We start from the raw sequence: 23,760 nt of genomic DNA on the forward strand, positions 1-23,760 counted from the left end.
TCCTAAAATCATAGAGGTAAGAAACACTCTGCATTTAAGTAAATGTAATTCCGCATGGCATCACATCTGTGGGAAATTTTACTAATCAGGAGACTGAATACTAGATGGAGCAGTCAAACCGGAAGCAGGGCTACTAATTAAGAAATTGCTGAGATAGTCTGGTCAATATATAATGCAGGTCAGGACTAAGGGGATGTCAATAGGATAGAGAGGGATAGGAAGTGAGTAGGTGTGGCTGTAAACAGAGCAGCCCCCTCCCCATGTTGCTGTTTTTGAAATGTAAATACAGTCTCAAAATAAAATATCTGATGTGAGTCTTAAAAATACTGATAGGAAAATGAAGAAATTTAGAGTTTCATATGTAAAGACGTAGCCACCAGTCACTAAGTCTTGACTAATATTTAGTACTCTCCCTGGTTTCTGGACAGAGTACCTGGTTTCAGTTCAGTGACAGGAGAGGCACTAAAGAGATTCTACAGGAATATAAAACTGAGACACCGTTTCTATGAAACATGATTACTACATTCATAATTCACAAGTCATCATACTGGTGCTCTGTAAAACAGTTATAAGACTTAAAATAACTATTTTCTCACTTAGGTTTCATACAAACTTGCAAATGATTAAAATTATAAAAATTTTCATCAATGTCAGAAAAAATAAAGCATCAAAAACAATGTTTTCCTTACCAGAATGGAGTGCATTCCCATGTAAATTCTACTTAGGCAAACTAGAGAACACCAGCAGGGAATAAGAATCAGTCCATATATAGGAGGATACTATAAGGGAAAGAAGTGAAACTGGTTAGATTAAGTTAGATACAAACAAGAAATAAAAACCAAATCACTGTACTAACTCCAGGGTTATCGAGAACTGTTTTTACTCCCCACTGCACTCCCAGCATCTAATTCAGGGCATAGCACATGTCACACACTAAAGAAATACTTTTCCAACGATGAACAAATGACTGAATTTACATGTTTCTACATTATTCTTTCTGGGAACTGGCTCATTTTTGCTTCTGAAGTACAGATTTGATCACTGGCATGCTACAGAAGGAGGACAAACAGAAGACATATTTTAATGTGGTTCCAAAATTAGAGTTGCTGGAACAGCCCCTGAATCTGGTCCATGTCAATGTCCTCACTTCCCTGGGGAGGAGGACCAAGAATTTTCTCCCTAATTTCCATCAGTGATCACTATTTCTAATTTTCATTGACATTTCCCCTCCTCATATTCAATATTTAACACTTAGTAATTAGATTTCCACTTCTGTGCCCTCCACTAAAATTTCAAATGCTAATACTGAAAAAATTTGCAGTGAGATAATGGGAGCAGAAACCTCCCAAAAGAAAAAAGCATAAACAGAAAGTAAAGGCACCAATGGAAGAACTGACTTCGAATGTCCTGAGATTAGAGGGAAGGAGGAAATAATGGATGGGTATGATACTAAGTTTGTAAAGGAAGAGGAGAAAGCACAGTCAGGGCAGTTTATACCTCAAATTTCTCAAAACTTGAAAGCCAAACTGAAGCCAAGAAGGTTAGAGAACTGGAGTTGAAAGAAGATTTTGAGAGTAGTAAATATTTAGTAACATTTGTTCTATTTGACTTCTCTACTACATTTTACATGGCCCTCCACTTTTTCTTGAAACTCTAAATACCCTTGAGAGCCCTGGCTTCACACTCTCTAGTTCGCTTTTTTGTTTCTGACCCAAAAGTATATCTTCCTCTTTTTATTCCTTAAACATTAGTGCAAATAAGGGGTTTTGTTTTGTTTTGTTTTGACAGGGGAGGTACTGGGAGTTGAACCCAGGGGCACTTATTCACTGAGCTATGACGCCAGCCCTTTTTATATTTTATTTTGAGACAGGATCTCAATAAGTTGCTGAGGCTGGCTTTGAACTTGAAATCCTTGTGCCTCAGCCTTCTGGGTCGGTGGGATTACAGGTGTGCTTATTTAACATTTATTTTAGTTGTAGATGAACACAATACCTTTATTTTATTTTTATGTGGTGCTGAGGATCAAACCAAGTGCCTCACACATGCCAAGTGAGCGCTCTACCACTGAGCCACAATCCCAGCCCTTCTTATTTTTTAACTAGTACTGAGCATGCATTTCCCTGAGTTTAAGGACCAAATTCCAATTCCTGTATGTATCTCCACCTCAAAGTCCCTATGGAGTTAAACCCACCACCTCAAAACAAACTCATCATCCTATCACTCACACAAAGTTGCTCTATAATATTCTATATAAGAAACATGAATTATCCTTACTTCTTTTCTTATCTTTCTACTCAACCAATAACTAAGCTTGACTAATCTAGCCTTACCAAGTACTACCTTCTAAGTATTCCTTGCTGTCATCTCTTCTATATCCCTATTTATATTGCTCTTGCTCAGATCCTTAGTTTCTTTTACAGGCTCCCTATGTACTCCCTACTGCCCACTGTGCCCCATGCATGAGGAACTTGGTTTACTTGGGCAATCAGACATTTAACCATACAATGAGGTAAGTACTGACAGTAGTATACTAAAAATTCAGAGGTACCCTTGGGGGACAAGTGGTTAATTTATCTTAGAGATGTCAACAAAGTCTCCTAGATTAAGTAAGATTAAAAGATGGGTAGGATTTCATCAGAGAAAGGAATGAGTGAGTACAGTGCTAAAAAGATGGAGAAGATTACAAACAGCAGAACAGATGAGCAAAGGCTTTTCTATATGCAAGAAATTGTAGGCAGTGAGGGAACAAATTTCTCTTCCTGATGAGGAAAACATCAAATAGCAAACACATAAATATGCAAATTATAATATAAATTACATGTAAAATATGATGAATGGTATAGAGGAAAAAAGAGAACAGGTGTTAAAGAATCAGTAATAATCATGAATATTTTTCATGCTCTACATTCAGGTTCATTTGGCAGTTAGATTAAGGGCATGTGACCAGTTTTGGCCAATAAGCTGGGCGGGGGGTGGGGTGGGGGGGTGGAGTATGCCTTATGACACTTTCAATCATTCTTGGAACCCTCTCTTCCCAGAGATGTGATTTTGAAAACCATATGTGAAGGCTGAGGCAGGAGGTTCAAAGCCAGCCTCAGCAAAATTGAGGAGCTAAGCAATTCAGTGAGATCCTCTCTCTAAATAAAATACAATATAGGGCTGGGGTGGCTCAGTGGCAGAGTGCCCCTGAGTTCAATCCCTGGTACCCCCACCAAAAAAAGGAAAAAACCATATGTTGAGATGCATAACAAGATAGGTCATGCATCAGCTTGGGTCCTTGAGGTCATAAGTGAACAGAGCTGTTGGCTAACCCATAATGGATATGTAAACACAAATCAGAGAGAAGCTTTTGTTGTGTTAAACCACTGAGATTGGGGGGGGGGGGGTAAAGCCATTGCCACAATATAACCAAGCTTACTTTAATTTAAACAGAAACAGACATGGGATCAGGAGTTTGGAAGTGTTAGTGGGGCAGGTTACTGTTACATTATATAGAAGATGGTCTGTGGAGGGGCTGGGGATGTGGCTCAGTGGTAGAGTGCTCACCTAGCACCTGCAAGGCACTGGGTTCGATCCTCAGCACCACATAAAAAATAAATAAATAAATAAATAAATAAATAAATAAATAAATAAATAAAGGTATTGTGTCCAACTTAAAAAAGAAGAAGAAGAAGAAGAAGAAGAAGAAGAAGAAGAAGAAGAAGATGGTCTGTGGAGACTTCATTGAGCAGCTGAGACTTGAGGCAAGACCAGATACAGGCAAGAGAATTAGCCACACAGATACCTGAAGGAAGAACACATACAAGGAAGAGGAGTCAGCTGGTGCCAAGTTCCCAAAACTGGGAAGGAACCTAGTGTGGTCAGAGCAGAGAGAACACACATCAGAGGTAGAGAGGCAATGGGGGCAGATTAAGAACAGTCTGAGAGGCCACTGTAAAAAGACTGGAGATGTAGTTCAGAGGTAAAGTGACCTTGGGTTCAATCCCCCAAAACAAATATAAATCAAGTATAGCAGTGTCAGATTGACTGCTAGGTTGAGATTAAATTTGGGGGATCAAAGGCAGTAACAAGGAGACCAGTTAGAAGGCTTTTATAGTATCATCTAGATGAGGGAGGATAACATGGTTTCTATTTCTACAGTAGAAACTAAAGTCTTTTAGATATTTCTGTTAATCTTTTAGAAGTTATTAATAGAACAAGACAGCCTAACAAATAAAGCAAAACCCTCTTAGCCTTTCCTTTTCCCCTAATCCATGGCACCTTCAGACTTCACTTCGAGGAAGAGTCGAATAGTTGGGAAAAGTCAATTTCATTTTAATCAATTGGTTGATTTGGGGGAGGCCATTAGCCTCTGCCTTCAGGGTATTTTCTCTAGAATTTGCTCTGAGAAAAATTCCTTATAAGAAACACCTGATTCAGTTCTGACTACATAATGGCTTTCATGTTACTTCCCATTGAATAATGGAATTCTGAGCCAGGGAGCAGGGAGGCAAAAAGTATTCCATCAGTAATCGTAAAGCAGATTTAATAAAAGACCTCAGATTTAAATAAAGACCTCAGATCTTAATGACCAAAGGAAATAAACTAGATAGGCTAAATAAGAACAATAGAACTAAAGTGGGATCATGTAAGGAAAAATTATGTATAACTAATTCATCTATTACATTTATTTATTTCATATTTAAGAATTTCCAAATTATATCTACCTTTAATTTTATGTTAAACTATCTTTAAAAACAAATTTAGAACCACTTTCTTCATTTAGATGTAACTGAAAGGAAAATAGAACTATGTGGAATTATCCTTTGCCAAAAAATAATTTATTAAAAATATGTAATATATGAATATGTACACACACACATACACACTAATCATTTTCAGTCATCTATTAGTTCCCCCATTTTTTCATGACTTTTTGGAGTACTCCAGGGCTTAATCCTACAGATACTTCCTTTCCCTCTCTATATCACTCCCTTGATACAGTTCATATGCTCATGGCTTAAACTTATTTCTCTAGCCTGGACTTCTCTCCTAAATTCCAGAGTTGTATATCCAACTGCCTTCTTGATATTTCCATTTCAATGTCTAACAGGCATCACAATGTAACATGACCAAACCTGAACTCCAGGTTTCTCTTTCATCTCGTCATTCAGTTGTTAACTGCAATCCTTATGTTAACCGAAAGAAAAGCATATAATATACACTGAAGGAAAAGAGAAGAGAATCCAAAACAACAACAACTGAACATAGTAAAATGAAAAAAATGAGAAACAAAAAGCGCATAAAAAAAGGTGGAAAAAATTAGCAAAAAGGCAAAAGTCACTCCTTACTACTAATTACTTTGAGCAGAAACAGTTTAAGCTCCCCAATCAGGCAGAGATTTGGCAGAATGAATAATACAGTGTGAAAATATATACATTGTGAAAAACACTCACCTTCAGATGCAAAGACACAAAAAAGTTGAAAGTGAATGAATGGAAAAAGATTCTGTGCAAACAATAACAGAGAGCGAGGTGGGTATTTCAATACCAGACAAAATAGACTTAAGTCAAAAACTGTTCCAAAGGACAAAGGAGAGTAAATATTGACACAAGGGTCAATTCAACAACAAGATATAACAATTATAAGCATACATGCACCAAACAAAGCCTCAAAATAAACAAAGCCAATATGAGCATCTTAGTTGATGTAAAAAAAAAAGAATGACAAAATCCAGTACCTTTCACGATAAAAATATTTAAAGAACAAGGAACAGAAGAAAAGAATTTCTACAACATGATAAATGGCATTTATGAAATATAAACAAATAATACCAGACTCAATATTGAAAGACTGAAAGTTTTCCCTTAAGATTAGGAATAAAGGCTGGGGCTATGGCTCACTGGCAGAGCACGCACTTGCCTGGCATGTGTGAGGCACTGGGTTCCATCCTTAGCACCACATAAAAATAAACAAATAAAATAAAGGCTTTCTGTCTATCTACAACTACAAAAAATAATTGAAAAGATTAGAAATAAAAGAAGGACACCTCTTGCTACTGCTATGTAACACTGTACTAGAAGTTCTAGTCATAGCAATTAGTCAAGAAAAAGAAAGACTTCTAAATTGGCAAAGAAAAAGTAAAACTATCTCTATTCACAGATATGATTCTAAAAAACTGAAAATCCCAAGATCTGCCAAACAAAACAAAACAAAAACACCCCAACCAACTGGAGTTAATAAATTCAAGCAGGCATGGTAGCACAAATTTGTACTCCCAGCTACTTGGGAGACCTAGGCAGGAGGACTGCTTGGGCCTAAGAGTTCTGGACTAACCTGGGTAATATATGTCTTCAACAAACTAACTAAAAACAAAACAGAGAGGCTGAGTACTTGTTTTTAGTACTGGGGACTGAACCCAGAGGTACTTAACCACTGAGCCACATCTCAGCCCTTTTTTATGTTTAGAGACAGAGTTTTGCTAAGTTGCTTAGGGCCTTGTTAAGTTGATGGGTTAGGTTTAGGATTTTTGGTGGTGCTGGGGATTGAACCCAGGATCTTGTACATGCAAGGCAAGCACTCTACAACTGAGTTATATCCTCAACCCCTCTGGCTTCCCCCTTAGAGTACATTCTTTTTATGGTTATCTAATCTATACTCTCTCTTCTGAAAACTTCCCCATGTAAACCCAGCAGTGTGGCCTGAAGATATGCTTACACTGTGTGATTTGAATCAGGAATGGATACTTGGCACTGGGGAAGCAGATTCAGTGGTTAGACTGAGCTAATCATATTCTTTTTTTTCTGACAGTAATTCAAAATAAAGTCAGAAAGACCATCTCTGCTGTGTGCTTGACCTTGTAAATAGTATAGAACTAGGGGTGGGGCTGGGGCTCAATGGTAAAGCATGCTTGCCTAGCATTTAAGAGACCCTGTGCTCAATTCCAGCACCACCAAATAAAAAAAAAAAAAAATAGTATAGAACCAGAGGTGACACAGACATATGTATAGCAAAGCAGAGAGAGAGGACAAAGGGGCAGGAATGAGAGACACTATGTAATCCCAAGAAACAAAGACAGACAGTGGGCCTTAGTTCTCCTCACATTTTAGAAACTGGCTCCAATCCCTCAAGGAGGCCCAGAAGAGCTTTCATGCCCTTGGCTTCTATCAGATTCCCTGTCTAGTCTGGAGGTGGGGTGGGGGAAACAACTTCCTCTTTTTCCTTAAGCTAGTCCAGAGTTTATTTTACATACACACATACCCTTAGATAGATACTAACCTCCAACTAAGGTTACCTCATACCTCTCAAATGACTCAGATTCTATTACAGGTAGCTTTCTCCTTAGAGCCTCTGTTCTTTTGTGTGTCCTTTCCTAGGGCAATGTTATCTACTCCTGTCACTTTACTCTGTATCTACCTGCTGATGACACCAAAACTGCCCAGATGTCTTTCTGGATAGAACTGCCTCCTAAAGAACTACAGATGAGTATTTTACAGACACTTCAAACTCAACAAAACTAAAACAGTCTCCTCTGTACTCTACCCTGCACCTACCCAAATATGACCTGCTTCCATTATTTGCATCTCCACAAATCAAACTGCTCTCTCTCTCTCAGCTTCCCAAACACAATATCCAGGAATAATACTTCCTTTTATTTCCCTCCCTACTGCCATACAGGTAGTCACCATGTTATGTCAATTCTACCTGCAATATCTACCAATTTCGTCCATATCTTTCTTTTACCACTGTTGCTTATCAGGATTAGGTTTGTTTTTGTTTTGTTTGTATTGGGGATTGAATCTAGGGGTGCTTTACGTCCCCAATCCTTTTTATCTTTTACTTTGAGACTGTGTCTTGCTAAGTTGCCAAGGCTGGTCCCAAATTTTCCATTCTCCTGCTTCAGCTTCTGGAGTCACTGAGGTATACTACCACACCTGGCCTTAAGGAAAGTTTTTGTTTTTTGTGGGCTTTTTTTTTTTTTAAACTCAGGGCACTCAACCACTGAGCCACATCCCCAGCCCCAATTTTGTATTTTATTTAGAGACAGGGTCTCACTGAGTTGCTTAGTACTGCGCTTTTCCTGAGGCTGGCTTTGAACTCCCAGTCCTCCTCCCTCAGCCTCCTGAGCCTCTGGGATTACAAGTGTGTGTCAATTTGCCGGCTAAGCAAGTTTTAACAGAGCCAGATACAACTTAAGATTTTTGGACCATACAGTTCATGTATGTCACAACCATTTAATTCTGCTATGTAGCATAAAAACAGTCAGATAATATAAAAATGAATGGACATGGCTGTATTCCCATATGCTTGCTTTATAGACATTAAAGTTTTGAATTTCACATAATTTTCAAATGCTATAAAATACTCTTTGAGCTTTTTACAACAATTTAAACATGTGAAAACCACTTATACTTCACAAGTCACATAAAGATAAGCAGCAGGTATGGGGCTATAGCTCAGTGGTACAGTACGTGCTTAGCATGCATAAGACCTGGGTTTGAGCCCTAGCACTACAAAAAATAGATTTTTAAATTAAAAAACAGGCAGCAGGCCAGTATTTCCAACCACACTGATCTAGGTCCCTATCTTAGGTACCTGTTATCTCTCCATGGAACTGGTAAAATAACCTTCTCCATGGTCTGGTCTCCCTATCTCCAGTATTCCCTCCCACTAGTCATTTATTTTCTATACTAGAGAGAGAATCTTCCAAAAATACCGATCTATTCTTGAAAAAAGAACCATATGTTCTATTCACACCAATGTATGTAGGGCCCTCCATTTTGCCTAGAAACTTTTTGTGTGTGTGTGGTGCTGGGGATTGAACACAGGGCCTTGTGCATGCAGGCACTCTACCAACTGAGCTATATCCCCATCCCCAGAATTTTTTTTTTTAACCTTAATTTTTTTTGCAGTATTGGGGGTTGAGCCCAATACATTTTAGGCAAGCACTTTACCACTGAGCTACATCCCCAGACCCCTTTTAAAAAATTATTATTTGTTTTGAGACAAGGTCTCACTAAGTTGGCCAGGCTGGCCTTAAACTTGGATTTCTCCTGCCTCTGTCTCCCAAGTAGCTGGAATCAGAGGTGTATGCCACGACACCTGTCAAAAAAAATTATATTGGATAATCATCTTGATTTTATTCAACAAGAAGAAAAAGAGATAATTGCAACAAAAGAAATGCACTTATTATTCTCTGTTGACATGATTTCCTCTATAAAAATAGCACAAGCACATGAGAATCTATATACAAGTTATTAAATTAAGGATAAGTTCAACGATGTATAAAAGCACCTACATTTCTATATTTCAACCACAAAAGTTAAAATATTTGAATTTTAATAAAATATCAATTCCAGTATGTGGGGAGCCATTCTGACACGTGATTGGGTGACTCCCGTTAAGGGCCTGAGGCACTCTGGCTGTGTCGGAGTTATCCCGACCCTTTCCTGATGAGAGAGCCCATCCGTGTGGGGGTGTGCGTAACCACTGACCCTGGAGACCCAATCACTGACCCTGACCTTGGAGTACAGCCCCCCCTCAACCTTCATTGGATGGAATTCTCCCCTGAATCTCTTGTCCCCCAAATAAAAGGCTACTCCCCGGCGTGTTCGCTCTCTCTCTCTCTCCTGCTAGCCCAGAGTAATCCTCGCTGCCCTGCTGGGCGGCTAGAGGCGGGAATCAGGGAGGCGAGCCGTCTCGGACCTAGCAATGTAAAATAAGGTACTGGTTTGTGTGTTTTATTTTGATCTCTTCTAACTAACTTAATGCCAGAACCTCATTAATGAAACCACTGCGCAGGCCGCGTGGTAGACCAGTAGAAACAAAAATATAGCTAAAAATGAATCTTAAGTTTGACTTATATGGAGAAAACTATAAAGCTACATTGAGAGATATTTTTAAAAACCTAAATAATAAGCAGATTTACCATATTACACACCAGAAGACTCAATATTATATGGCCATCAATTCTCTCATTTATAAAGTTAATTTATAAATGTATTGTAATTTCAATGAAGTACAGAGTTTTTCTTGGAATTTAAAAAGTTGATTCTATAGCATATACTGAAAGCAAGGACCCAAATTAGCCAAGACAACTTTAAAGGTAGGGAACTTGCATGAACAGATATTAAGTCTTACTATACAGCAATTAAAGCAAGAAAGATAATGTTATTGATAAAGACACAAACATACCAGTGGAACAGAACAGAGAACCCAGAATCAGACCCATATATATATGGGAACTTGATATGTACAGATGTGGCATTTCAGATAAGTTAAAAAAAAAAAAAAATCAGACATGGTGGCTGCAATACAAAGGCAGGAGGATCACAAGATCAAGGCCAGCCTCAGCAATTTAGTGAGGCCCTAAGCAACTTAGTGAGACTCTGTCTCAAAAGTTAAAAAGGCTGGGGATATGGTTCAGTGTTAGTTAAGTGCCTGTGGGTTCAATTCCTAATACCAAAAAAAAAAAAAAAGTGTGTGTGGGTGGGTGGGTGTATAGGCTTCAAAAATGATACTAGATCTATTAATTATCTACACGAAAGGAATTAGATTCATACCTCAGAAAACCAAGAGAAAGTGAATTAAAAATTCACACATGCGGGCTGGGGTTGTGGCTCAGCCGTAGAGTGCTTGACTAGCACGCTTGAGGCCCTGGATTCAATCCTCAACACCACAAAAAAAAAAAAAAAAAAAAAAGAGTAAAATAAAGATGATATTGTATCCAACTGAAAAAATAAATATTAAAAAAAATTCACACACGCAACTACAACTATCTTTTTAATAAAAATATAAGATATTTTTCTTTTGGTTCTAGACAAACTAAATCTAAAGTACTTAAAGAAAAACAGGAACAGTAAGAATAATTCTGAAAATGTAAGATATAAAGCCATCTTAAATGTGATAATGTAGAATTTTGCACATATCAGACATATCAATTCTAAAAATTTAAAAAAATATGGATATAGACCCAACTACAAACTTAGTATGTGATAAAAGTGACAGTTCAAGTCAACATATAATCCACATTACTTGGGAACTGATGCAGGGGGATCAGAAGTTTGAGGCCAGCCTGGGCAACTTACTGAGAATCTGTCTCAAAAAACAAAGAAGAATGGAAATATAGTCCCTAGGATCAATCAATCCCCAGCATCCCCCAATTTAAAACAAACCAAAGAAAAACCATCATAAAAGTAGTATAAGAAGCTATTCTAAATGTCACATAAAAGCCAGTGCAACTATGAAAGAAAATATTAATACATAAAAGAAAATTTTCTGTTTGACAGAAATTACAAAGTCATAAGAAAATTAACAATTTAGGAAAACACATTTCCAAATCACACCATACACAATAGGCTAATTTTACTACAATATAAACTAGAGCTTCAAAACTAGTAAGTAAGTAAGCAACTTGGTAGCACATGCCTCGGTAGAAGTACCAGTTACTAGAGAGACTAAGGTGAAGGGATCACTTGAGTCCAGGCATTTGAGATGAACCTAAGCAACACAGGAAGATTATTTCTCAAAACAAACAAAAACCAAGCTGGGCGTGGTGGTGCATGACTTTAATCCCCCAGCGGCTTAGTAGGCTGAGGCAGGAAAATCATGAGTTGAAAGGCAGCCTCAGGGGCTGGGGATGTGGCTCAAGCGGTAGCGCGCTCGCCTGGCGTGTGTGCGGCCCGGTTGGATCCACAGCACCACATACAAACAAAGATGTTGTGTCCGCCGAGAACTAAAAAATAATATTAAAAAAAAATTCTCTCTCTCTCTCCCACCCCCTCTTTCTTAAAAAAAAAAAAAAAAAAAAGGAAAGGCAGCCTCAGCAACTCTGTGAGGCCCTAAGTAAGTCAGAGAGACCCTGTCTCTAAATAAAATATAAAAAAGGGCTGGGGATGTGATTCAATGATTAAGCGCTCCTGGGTTCAACACCCATTACCAAATAAACTATTAAGCAGTACAAGAGAAAAATATTATTTCCATGTAAAAACTTGTACAAAAATATTAGTAGCAGTGTTATTCAAAATGAGCAAAAAATGAACCCAAATGGCCATAGATTGATGAAAGGATAAGTAAAATGTGGTGTGCCCACCTAAATATATATTAATTAGCAATTAAAGAAATGAAGGCTTATAGCACAGATATATGCTATGAGTGAAATGTAAAAATATGCTGGGTAAATGGATATTTTTAAAAACCATTATGCAAAGTGAATAAAGCTAGTCACAACAGACTACATATTGCATGTTTGCACATATATGAAATGTTCAGAATAGAAAAATCCATATACACATGAAGTAGATTAGTAGTTGCCTAGAGATTGGGGGGAAATGGAGAGTAACTACTATAAATAAGGACTTTCTTTGAGGGATGTTGAAAACGTTCTTAAGAGGATTGTGGTAACAGTTACACAATTCTATAAATATACTAAAAACTACTGAATTGTGTTTTTTGTTGTTTTTGATATGGAGTCTTACCCAAGCAATCCTCCTGCCTCAGCTCTGTATACCTGAGACTACAGGAACATGCCACCATATCTGCTTCAAATGTACATTTTAAATGGGTGAATAGTATGAAATTGGATTATGTATCAATAAACTATTATGTAGCTGGGTACAATGACACATGCCTGTAATCCCAGCAACTCAGGAGGCTGAGGCAGGAGGATTCCAAGTTTAAGGCCAGCCTAGGCAACTAGCAAGAAGACCCTGTCTCAAGATAAAAATTTTTTCTAAGAAGGGCTGGAGATGTAGCTCAGTGGTAAAGCCCCTGAGTTCAATCCCCAGCACTGCCACAACAATAAATAAGTAAAAAAAAAAAAAAAAAAAAAAAAAAAAAAAAAAACACTAAAAGGAGCTAGGGATATAGCTCAATTGTAGAGCATCACTGAATTCAATTCCTACCATGGAAGGTGGGGAATTAGTTATCATATTTAAAAAAAAAAGCAGCTGGGGGCACACCCTTGCAAACCCAGCTACTCAGGAAACTGAGGCAGTGATTGCAAATTAGAGGCAATGAGCAATTTACCAAGATGCTGTCTCAACATTAAAATTTTTTTAAATAATAAAAAGGACTGGGGATGTAACTCAGTGGTAAAGCACTTCTGGGTTAAATCCCCAGTATTTAAAAAAAAAAAAATTGCCCTAGCTTGTTTTGGCAGGCAGTTCCCAGGAGGTAGCAGAGAAGAAAGAATCAAGAGTACAACATCTCACTGGGAACTATGCAAATTCATGGCCAAGTATTAATCTTCAAGCATAAGGCGAATGTCCTCCAGGCTGGGGACAAACTTTCTGGAAAGAAATAGGCTACGAATCCCCAAAGTTCATGTAAGTTTAGCATTCTTACTACCAAGCAGTGGAAAGATGAAACTGTGTAGAGCAGTTAGAAGGTTACCACCTAAGTCATGAAGCTAAATTAACTCTAGGCTGTTTATTCTAGACCCATCCTAGCAAGACTAAAAGGATTAAGCTGACAAGTAATTTAACTGCCTCCAGAACAAAGTCCAACACTATTTAAAGGGATAAAACAAAGTCCAAAACCCTGAAAAAATAACCAAGGAGCAAGAAAATACAATCTATAACCAGGAGAAATGTTCAAAATACACCAACATGATAGAGATCATAGGATTAATAGATAAGGGCCTTAAAACAACTATGAAAAAAACCTTATAAACACATTAAGCTGAGAAATGAATGACTTTTGAAAAGGTTTAAAAAGATACAAAATACACAGTATCTGAATTATACCCCATCTTACTTGATGAGATTATCAGAACATTAGACACTGTAGAAAATCAGTGAACTTGAAGCCATAGCAATAGAAACTAGACAAAAGGAAGCACACAGAGCAAAGCCATAGCCAAACAAAAAGCAAAACAAAGGGGCTGGGGTTGTGGCTCAGTGGTAGAGCTGGCCTAGCACGTGGGAGGCCCTGGGTTCCATCCTCAGCACCACATAAAAATAAATAAGTAAAATAAATGTATTATGTCCAAATACATCTAAAAAATATTAAAAACAAACAAACAAACAAAAAGAGCATGAGTGACCTGCGAGTAAACATGAAACTGGAATTCCCAAAGCAGAGGATGTGTTGTGGCAGGCAGTTACAAGGAAACAGAAGAGGAAAATTTGTTTCTAGAAATAATGCTTCACATCTTCCAAATAAAATAAAGTACAAACCCACTGACAAGATCAATAAATCCTAAGAAGAAATATAAAATCATATCAAATCATATCATTTTAAAATTTCTCAAATCTAGTGACAAAGAAAATCTTAAAAGCAGTAAAAGACATATTATTACATACAAAGAATTACAGATAAGAACTACAGCAGACATCATGCTGATATCTATGGAAACCAGAAGATAATGAAGCCATATATGTAAAGTGGTGAAAGAAAAAAAACAAAATCAACCTAGAATTCTGTATCTCATGAACATAGTTTTCCAAAGTCAAGTCTAAATATTTTTCAAAGAATAAAGCTAAGGGTTAGGGATATAGCTCAGTTGGTAGAGTGTTTGTCTCCATATACAAGGTTCAATCCCCAGCACCACAAAAAAACGGAGGGGGTGGGAGAAAATGAATAAAGCTAAGATAAATGTCATTGCTGACAGATATAAACTAGAAAAAATGTGAAAAAAAAGCTGTTTAGGCAGAAAATTTCACCAGCTCCAAACCTATATTGGCACATTCTAAACTACATTCTGAAACATTATACAAAATGATAATGTATTATGGGCTTTATAATATATACATAAATATGTGTTATAATACAAAAAGGGGAGGTGGGAAAATGGTAGCATACTATTGCAAGGTTCTATGTTATACCTGAGTGGTAAATTACTTAAAAAGGAGCAACAACTGAAAAGAGGAAAGATGTAGAACAGTTAAAAAAAAAAAAAAAAAGCATGGGGCTGGGGTTGTGACTCAGTGGTAGAGCGTGCACCCTGCATGTGTGAGGCACAGAGTTCGAACCTCAGCATCACATAAAAATAAATAAAAGTACTGACTGTGTCCACCTACAACTAAAAAAATATTTAATAAAAAGCAAAATAACAATGACTTAATAAAAAAAATAGAGAATAAGCAGTTCACAAAAGAGGAAAACATAAGTGGTCAATAAACTTAGATAAAGCTCTTTAAACTTTACTGAAAAGAAAAATGAAAATTTGTTAAAATTATCTTGGGGAAAGACCAATAAGTTTGACAATATATTGTCACATTAAGAGTGTAGGAACCAGGTACTGTCATATATTGCTAGTAGGAATGTAAATAGGTACAATCTTTATAAATGGCAATATTGCATTACCTGTTGAAAATCAAATGTATATGCTGTATTCTACTGTTTTTTGACATAGGGTTTCACTGTGCTGCCCACATTGGTCAGGCTGGTCTCAAACTTTAAGCAGTCCTCCTGCCTCAGCTTCCCAAGTAGTTGTGATTTTATACATATACCCCAACACATGCTTAAATACATATATTCTTTGACACAGTAATGTGTTAATAAACATATAGTCACTGTATCCTCTATATTTTATGACTGAAAATCTAAAGGTACTAGACTGTTCAACCTATTAAATTAGGCTATATTTATATATTAGAACGCATCATGCAAATGTGAAAAAATAAGATAGCTGTCTCTATAAAACACAAGGAATTAGCATGATAATATAATGCAATAGTCTTGTATCCTATAGCCAGACGCCTGGTTTGAATTCTGGCTTTATAACATATGTAATTTCTTCTGAAAATTAGTGGTGATAATACTGCCATAGGACTTTATGGGGATTAAAAGAATTAAGTCATGTAAAACATTAAGATAATCACAAGCACAATTAGTATTTATTAATTTCTGGGTAAAAGAAAAGAAAAATCGTTGTGTATGTGTGTGTGTGTATTATTTTATTTCACTTTTGTGTACTGAGAATCGAACCCAGGGCCTCGTCCTTGCCAGTCAAGTGTTCTACACTGAGCTACATTACCAACCCCTCACAATATATCTCTAAGTTAAAAAAAAAAGATCAAGAGCCAGAACAATAGAGTATGTTACCATTTGTTTGAAAAATGAAATATATAAATATACATCTATAAAAGTAAAGACTATCTCTGGAAAGCTAAACAAGAAAAATACAATAAATTCTGTAGAAAAGAACTCCTAGTAACTGGGACAAAGAAAAGGGAACTCTACTCTCCATATTTTTATGTAAATTTAGAATTTTCTACAATCAATGTATTACTTATTTAAATAGGAACTGCAATTAATCTTAAACCAAGAATTTGTAATAAGCATTTATAAAATCATGAAAATGTGAAATTCCAATACAAGTGTTATGCTAGGTTAAAAACTAGCATAATATTGTATTGACAATATTTAATAAATTGTTTCTTCCCAGAATTACCACAGTAATCCATTTTCCTTGGCTCTTTTTTTCCCACCTTTTTTATTGGTGCTTCACAGTTGTACATATTGATGGAATCTGTTGTCACATATTCACACATGCACAGTTCCCTGTCTCCTGGAGCTTCTTTTGGTCTTTGTTATTTATGACCCACTTCTTTGGCCCTTATTTCTTGCTTTTCTTCCCTTTATTTTTTAATGACCCCACAGATATCTTCCTCTGTTATGTACAATAAACTTTTTTGTTAACAAATTTATTTAGTTGTAGATGGACACAATGCCTTTATTTATTTTTATGTGGTGCTGAGGATTAAACCCAGTGCCTCCAATGTGCTAGGCAAGCGCTCTACCACTGAGCCACAACCAATAAACTTGTATTTTGATAGAACATCTTATATGCTTTTCTTTTCCAAAGCTCTGTTAATTTTTTTTTTTTTTTTTTTTTTTTGTACTGGGGATTGAACCCATGGCTACTTTACCACTGAGCCACATCCCCAGTCCTTTCTATTTGAGACAGTGTCTCTTTACGTTGCTGAGGGTCTCACTAAGATGCTAAGGCTGGTCTGAAACTTGCCATCCTCCTGCCTCAGCCTCCTTAATTGCTAGGATTACAGATATTTATTGAATTTTTTATTTATACTAGGTAAATAGAGGGAAGGCAGGGGAGAAGTCAGCATTTAACACATTTAAGGCAAAATTTTTGAAGCCAGGTACAGTAGCCTGCACCTGTAATCCTACTTGGGAGGCTGAAGAGGGAGGATCTCTTGAGCCCACCAATTTGAGACCAACCTGGGCAAAACAGTAAGACCCCCATCTCAAAACAAAAACAAAATGACACACAAATATTTGTGGATACTCCATATGTATGTACATATACAAACACAAGTTATCTTTTCAAGGCATACAAAGCTGTTCTTATTTTTTAAGAGCCTAATTGTTATTTCAAAAATAGCATTTATTTTTACAAAGACACTATAAAAATTATACACAGAGCATGACTTGAAATGAGTTTTCTGTGTAAGACCTTGATTCAAAGTGTCTACATTTCAATCCAGCCTCTGCCATTATTACCTGTGTTAATTTTTAATTACATAAAGTCCTTGGTACCTCATCCATAAACTTGAGTTAATAACAGGACTAAATTGGAATATTACAAAAATAAGTTAAATGAGGTAATAGATATTTCAAACAATGTCTCATCCACAGGAAGTCCTTAATAAATATTAATAAGGGGCTGGAGTTGTGGTTTGGTGGGAGAGTGCTTACCTATATGTGTGAGGCACTGGGTTTGATTCTGAGCACCACATGTAAATAAATAAAATAAAGGACCATTGACAACTAAAAAATATTTTTTAAATAAATAAATATTAATAATAACATGTACCTATTATTATTAGAAAAAGTATACTTTAAAATAAACTTCAACTAAAATATTATTAAAGCAAGTATATACTTAGAACCTGTTTTATGCCATATTATTTAAAAATTAAGAATTTGGGGATGGTAGTGTAGCTTAGTGGTAGAGCTCTTGCTTAGCATGCCCAAGGGCATAACAACAATAACAACAAATTATTTCTGAAAAAAACATGCAGGGCTGGGGTTGTGACTCAGCTGTAGAGCACTCGCCCTGCACATAAAATAAAATTGTGTCCAACTGCAACTAAAAAATAAAATTTAAAAAAATGCAAACATAAATGAAAAAGAAATTGCTTCATTTATTTTAGATTTTTAAAAATAGGATTATGTTCTTTATATAAGATGTTCCATATTTCTTTTTTAAAAATATTTTTTAGTTGTAGATGAACACAATAACTTTATTTATTTATTTATTTATTTATTCATTCTTATGTCTTGCTGGGGATCCAACCTAGTGCCTCAGGCAAGCTCTCTACCACTGAGCTACAACCCCAGCCCCTCCTTATTTCTTAATTTTCTCCCAGTTCAAGCTACAAAAACTTCCAAATAAAATGAGAGCAATAATAATTATATTGGCCAATGGACCTTAAGTTATTTAATCCTCATGGGAATGCCATATCATTTTCTATTTCATGTCATCATAAAAGATAGATAAGGTTTTTTGTTTTGGGTTTTTTTGTTTGTTTGTTTGTTTTCCAATGCTGGGGATCAAACCCATCTGCCTTTTTACATGTGGCACCAGGGCTCTTCTTGAGCTCCATTTCCAGCCCTCAAAAAAGGCCTTCAAGCAACTGCTTGTAGCTATACTATTCCAATATACCTTACAAAGACTTGAAGACTGGAATTGCAAAGAGGCTGAGACAGCAATCTTTTTAAGAAAAGACTATTTTGGAGAAATATAAAATATATTCTAAGGAACTCATATTAATCTTTGGGGAACTTACTCCAGTTCCTGAATGTTCCTCATTTATGTAATGGATCACAACCTCTGGGAGTAAATTGTAGAAATCTGTACTTCTGCTAATTTGTTTTTGTATACTGTCACTTTAAGAATAAATTAAGAGGGCTGGGGATGTGGCTCAAGCGGTAGCGCTTGCCTGGCATGTGTAGGGCCCGGGTTCGATCCTCAGCACCACATACCAACAAAGATGTTGTGTCCGCCGAGAACTAAAAAATAAATATTAAAAAAAAATAAAATAAATTAATTAATTAAGAGCATAAATAAATAACAAAATAAAGATTTTTTAAAATAAAAAAAAGAACAAATGAAGAATAATGAAACACAAAGGATTAATTTAAGACTCCATATATGAGATGAATCTTGAGGAAATTTCAAGAAGGGTAAGTGAAGTAGTCATGCCCAGCCAAAAGAAAGGTACACGAGCTAATTCAGTTGAGAGGCATTTTAGCATCACAGACATATAAAGAAGTCCAGACCTCTTCCAAGCAAGCATTTGGGTCATATAAATGGACAAGACTATCTACCAAAACTGATGCTAATGAGAAAAACACCAGGTTTTCATTCTTTAATTCTTCTCCCAGTGTCTCTCTTTTTTTTTTTTTAATCTACTCTGGAAATAGCAGCCTACAATGCAGTACAATACTCACTGATAGAAAACAATTTGAGCAAACGAAGATAACTTTTGTTTGAAATACATAAAAAGGATTCAAGGAAAAATTAAAAGGCAACAAAAAAAGTCATTTTGATTTTTATACTGAATTATTATAGTCAAACATTTGTAAAGAAAGAACTTTTATGTAAGGGATTTTTCCCCCAAAACAATTATACAAATTTAGGAGTTTACTCAAATTTAGAGGAAAGAAACATAAAATACGAAATTTAAACCATTATAAGATTAGCTGGTACAGTAGCGTATGCCTGTAATCCCAGTGACTGGAGCTGAGGCAGGAGGCTGGCAAATTCAAAATCAGCCTCAGCAATTTAGAAAGATCTATCTCAAAATGAAAAATAAAAAAGGCTAAGGATATGGCTTAGTGATAAAGCACTCCTAGCTTCAATTACCAGTAACAAAAAAAATAAACAAACAAACCATTACAAGATTAATTCTGATGTGACTGGTCACTTGCCACATCTGTAAAAGGACATGTTTAAGAGTAGGTGATTCTTAACATTTTTGTTAGCTCAAGTTTCTAAAACCGTATTTACAAAATTCCCCCAAAACTGAATTATATGTACTAGGTTGTTCAAATCTATAATGTAAACTTGTTCTAATAGTTCAAATAATCCTAAAATGCTATCTACAGCCCATAAACAATTCAGAAGTAGTATTTTCAGACTTCCTGTTAGCATGTGTCCTTAATAAATGAAGAGCAAAAACAGCTATTTTCTCTTACTTCAATTGCTAATATTAATAGCATATGACAAAACTACTCACTGAGGAGACATTACAAAAGGCCTCCCAACCTTAGAATGCTGAGAGTCTTGTGGAAATAAGAGACATTTTATCATCTAGTCAGTAAATATCACACTAAATACAACTCACTGGCAATCTTAAATTCTGAAATATTCAGATTAAATGAAAATTTTGAGGTATTTATCTACTGTGCAAAACAGGCAGCACTGGTTTATAAACTGAATGTCACTGTGTATTCCCTTTGGTTACATAGGAAGAAACTTTGTATGGTACTATTCCCTCCTAATTCTTTTTTGTTTTTATAACTTTATTTATTTTTTTTTTTATGTGGTGCTGAGGATGGAACCCAGTGCCTCATACATGCTAAGCAAGCACTTTATCCCTGAGCCACAACCCCAGCCCAAATAAATCTGCCATTCTTAATACCCACATCACATATTCTGTATGTTCCAATAAGAGAAACACTATACAGAGCTATCCATGGGGACAAGATTTTACCTATACTGAAGTTGCATGGAGGCTAAGTAAGCTTATTATAGCTTATTATACTGGAGTTTTACATAGAATGTGTTATTTCTCAATGTAAGACGATCTTGTGCATTTAAAAAAATGCAGGAAATCTGCTTCCTTAGATTCTTCATAATTATGTGCTTTATCCTTTTTTAATTTTTTTTTTTTTTTTTAGTTGTTGATGGACCTTTATTTTATTTATATGTATATGGTGCTGAGAATCGAGCCCAGTGCCTCACACAGGCTAGGCAAGCGCTCTACCACTAAGCCGCCAACCCCAGACCTCTGCTTTATTCTTAAGGGACTGGTCTGCAAGACTAACAAATCATATAATTTAAGACGGATAAAAACAAGCCCAGTAATTGAAGAATAAATATTTCTTCTATATGAAAGCTAACTAGTTTTTAAACCAATAACATTTATGGACCATAAAGAACTCAAAACTGGTAGGTCAAAGGAAGTAGGCAAGATAAAAATGATTAAAAACTCATCCCTGGCTCTCAGTCTGACCCTACTGTCATATTCACCATTTTTACAAACCCATTAGTCTGAGAACCCTAGCTTCAAGAATAACTTTTAAAACATGTATTTTTACAGTTAACGTGACAATAGTACTGTAACAGCTCACAAACTTGATTCTACAGATCAGTGAGCCAGAAGGTAATTAAACGCTGTCTATCAGCAAATTAGCAACCACATCCCTTAAAAACAGAACTCAGACTCTGCTCCATTAACTTCCATAAATAGCCGCTCTCGTTTAAAATGTGTTACTTTATTGCTTGGAACTAGCATGAGCATGTTTGTTTCGGAACTATACCACGGTTTTGTAAACACCATCTCACAAGAGAGCGAACGACTTTTTACCTGTGTCGGAAGCAGAATCAGTTTGGGGTAAGTCACCATATATTACAGTGAAATTGGGTCTCAGTTACTAAGTGATCTATTAAGAAAATCCACTTCCACGATGCATCCCGAGAATTAAAACAATTTGAATACTCAGCCAAAGTCCGATGATAATATACGACTGCATGAAAAATGTAATATTTACACTTTGCGTGAAAAGTATGCGATTAAAATGTAATTTAACTGGCTAAGTCTTCTAGGTATTCCCCCCAACACTTTTTTTTTTTTAACGGAAAAAGGGCCTCTTTACCGGTACTGTGAAAACCTATGCAAAAAGAAGTTTGGGAGGGAAATGGCCAAATTAAAACAGCTGTAAAGAGTTCTTTGACGCCCCCGAGGCTGAGCGGGGCGAGCAGAGAGAAGCTTACCTGCCAGCGGCCATAGGTGAGGAGGACCATAGCAATGGGGATGGCGGTGCCAGACATGGCGTGGGTGGAGGGCATGCTGTACTCGGAGTTGTAGAAGACCTCCAACTTGACCACGGGCGGCGAGGAGGGTCGCGGCCAGCGGATGATGTCTTTGGTGCACTGGCCCAGGTACATGACCAGCACCCAGATGATCACCAGCCTGCGACCCACCAGGGGGTCCAGGTTCCAGATCCAGAAAGGGAAGAACATGATGTAAAAGAGTTCGTTGCCCAACTCCGTGCCGAAGCAGAACAGGTAGTAGAGCGGCCAGTTGCTCACGCGGGCCAGCTCGCCCTCCTCGCCCGTCAGCGAGTTGCGTCGCAAGGAGCCCGCGCGCTGCGACGAGGTCGGGCCCAGCTCGGCCGCCAGCCCGTTCCGCACGCCGTTGGGGGCGCCGCTGCCGTCCGGCTTGACTGAGCACTGATTGCGGTCGCTCCCGGGAGGCTGGGGGCCCTCGGTCGCCCCTGACTGCTGCCCTCGCCGCCGGGGATCTCCGGCGAGCGGCGCTTCCAGCTTCTCATCCTCCCTCCGGTCGGCTGAGCGGTTCGGCGGCGCCTCCACCCCGCACAGACGCTGGAAACGGGCCACTTTCTGCGGCTCCTGCAGACAAGCAGCCAGCTGGGCTAGGTGCTGCCTCAGCGACATGATAACGGGACCCGGAGGGCGAGCCGAGCCCCAGCGCTGCGAACCGTCTCCGAGAGCCCAGCCGCTACGCCTTGCTGGACGCGCTGGAGTCTGCCGGTGACGGCGCCACAGGCCTCAGCGGCCGCCACGCGCCCCTCCCTCGCTGCGCGCGCTCCGCCACCTCCTGCGGCCTCCGGGCGCGCGCGCGCGCGCGCGTCGCGCCCCACCCCCTGCCGCGCTCCGGGAGCGTGCCGGGCCTGGCGGGTCCGCCCGAGCGCAGCGTGCGGCCAGGCGAGCAGCTCGGCTCAGCCGGATGCAGCTGTGAGGTTCCCCTAGTACCCACCACCAGGCGTCGCGGCGTTCTGCGGGCGGGGCGGGTCCCCCTTCTCCATCTTCAGCCCTCCTTCCCTGCAGGCTGGTGATCCCGGCTTCCCTCTGCCAGACATTGGCTTAGAGAGGCCACGATCCTGATGCCATCTTTGGCAGTGCTGGTGACCAAGCAGCCGGACATCCTGTTGGCACTGAATCAAATGGTGGATGATGAATGGAGGCGAAATAACCACCATGCGCCCGGAATCGTTCACTCAAGTCATTAGCAAGTAATTACAGAGCTGTCTCAGAAGGTTGATGTCAGGAAAGCCACGTGCCAATTGACCAGCAGTGGCAAGATTAGATGGTGATATCAGGACAAACCCAGGATGTATAACTGGTAAAATTAACAGTTGTGGTCTGCAAAAGAAAACCTAATTGCCCAAATTCAAAATATTGTGTCATTTATCAAATATTTGGGTATATATTAAGGGAGCACAGGTATTCTTAACTTACATGTAAAATATCCTTATAATAAATTATAATAGCTATGACGTTAGCACAGAAGAAATATAATTAATGGGTGAATACAGTATGTGAATTTTGAGTTTGATAAGATATGTTACAAACTTGACTTCTAAATAGAATAGATTTTATTCTAAGCTCTCTGAAATCTAATTCCAGGAAATTATTTCAGGCAAGGTCAATGTCTATAATTTAAAAATTCAAACCACTTCCAAGAAACTGGCTGGAAAATGTCCCACGCCTTTACTTCATTAGAAATATTTTCATTTCCCAGGGAATGTTACTCTCTTCCTCCTACTCCAGTTGCTGGGCTGTGG

At 37.8% G+C, this 23,760-nt stretch overlaps 2 protein-coding genes across 3 annotated transcripts in view; both read right to left on the reverse strand.

Annotated features, from left to right (window-relative positions):
• The window catches only part of WDR89 (WD repeat domain 89), a 142,116-nt gene extending 120,039 nt beyond the window's left edge, over positions 1–22,077 (reverse strand). The window contains exons 1-2 of one of the 2 annotated variants that reach the window (XM_081292694.1): positions 21,947–21,982; positions 690–779 (exon numbers count right to left, since the gene is read on the reverse strand). Coding sequence is in view for 1 of the 2 variants with exons in the window: in XM_081292692.1 (XP_081148818.1) it covers positions 21,947–21,960 (14 nt within the window). In the remaining variant the exon portion in view is untranslated. Of the gene's footprint in view, positions 1–689; positions 780–21,946 lie in introns of both variants that reach the window. The other variant, XM_081292692.1, reaches the window with a different exon arrangement.
• Positions 1–22,841, reverse strand: part of SGPP1 (sphingosine-1-phosphate phosphatase 1) — a 28,440-nt gene extending 5,599 nt beyond the window's left edge. The window contains exons 1-2 of the mRNA XM_081292691.1: positions 21,947–22,841; positions 690–779 (exon numbers count right to left, since the gene is read on the reverse strand). Of these exons, the coding sequence (XP_081148817.1) occupies positions 690–779; positions 21,947–22,630 (774 nt within the window). The 5' untranslated portion in view covers positions 22,631–22,841. The remainder of the gene's footprint in view (positions 1–689; positions 780–21,946) is intronic.
• Positions 22,842–23,760: the final 919 nt, after the last annotated feature.

The sequence above is a fragment of the Spermophilus citellus genome (assembly GCF_964194105.1).
Source record: "Spermophilus citellus genome assembly, chromosome: 4".
Classification (NCBI taxonomy): Eukaryota; Metazoa; Chordata; class Mammalia; order Rodentia; family Sciuridae; genus Spermophilus; species Spermophilus citellus.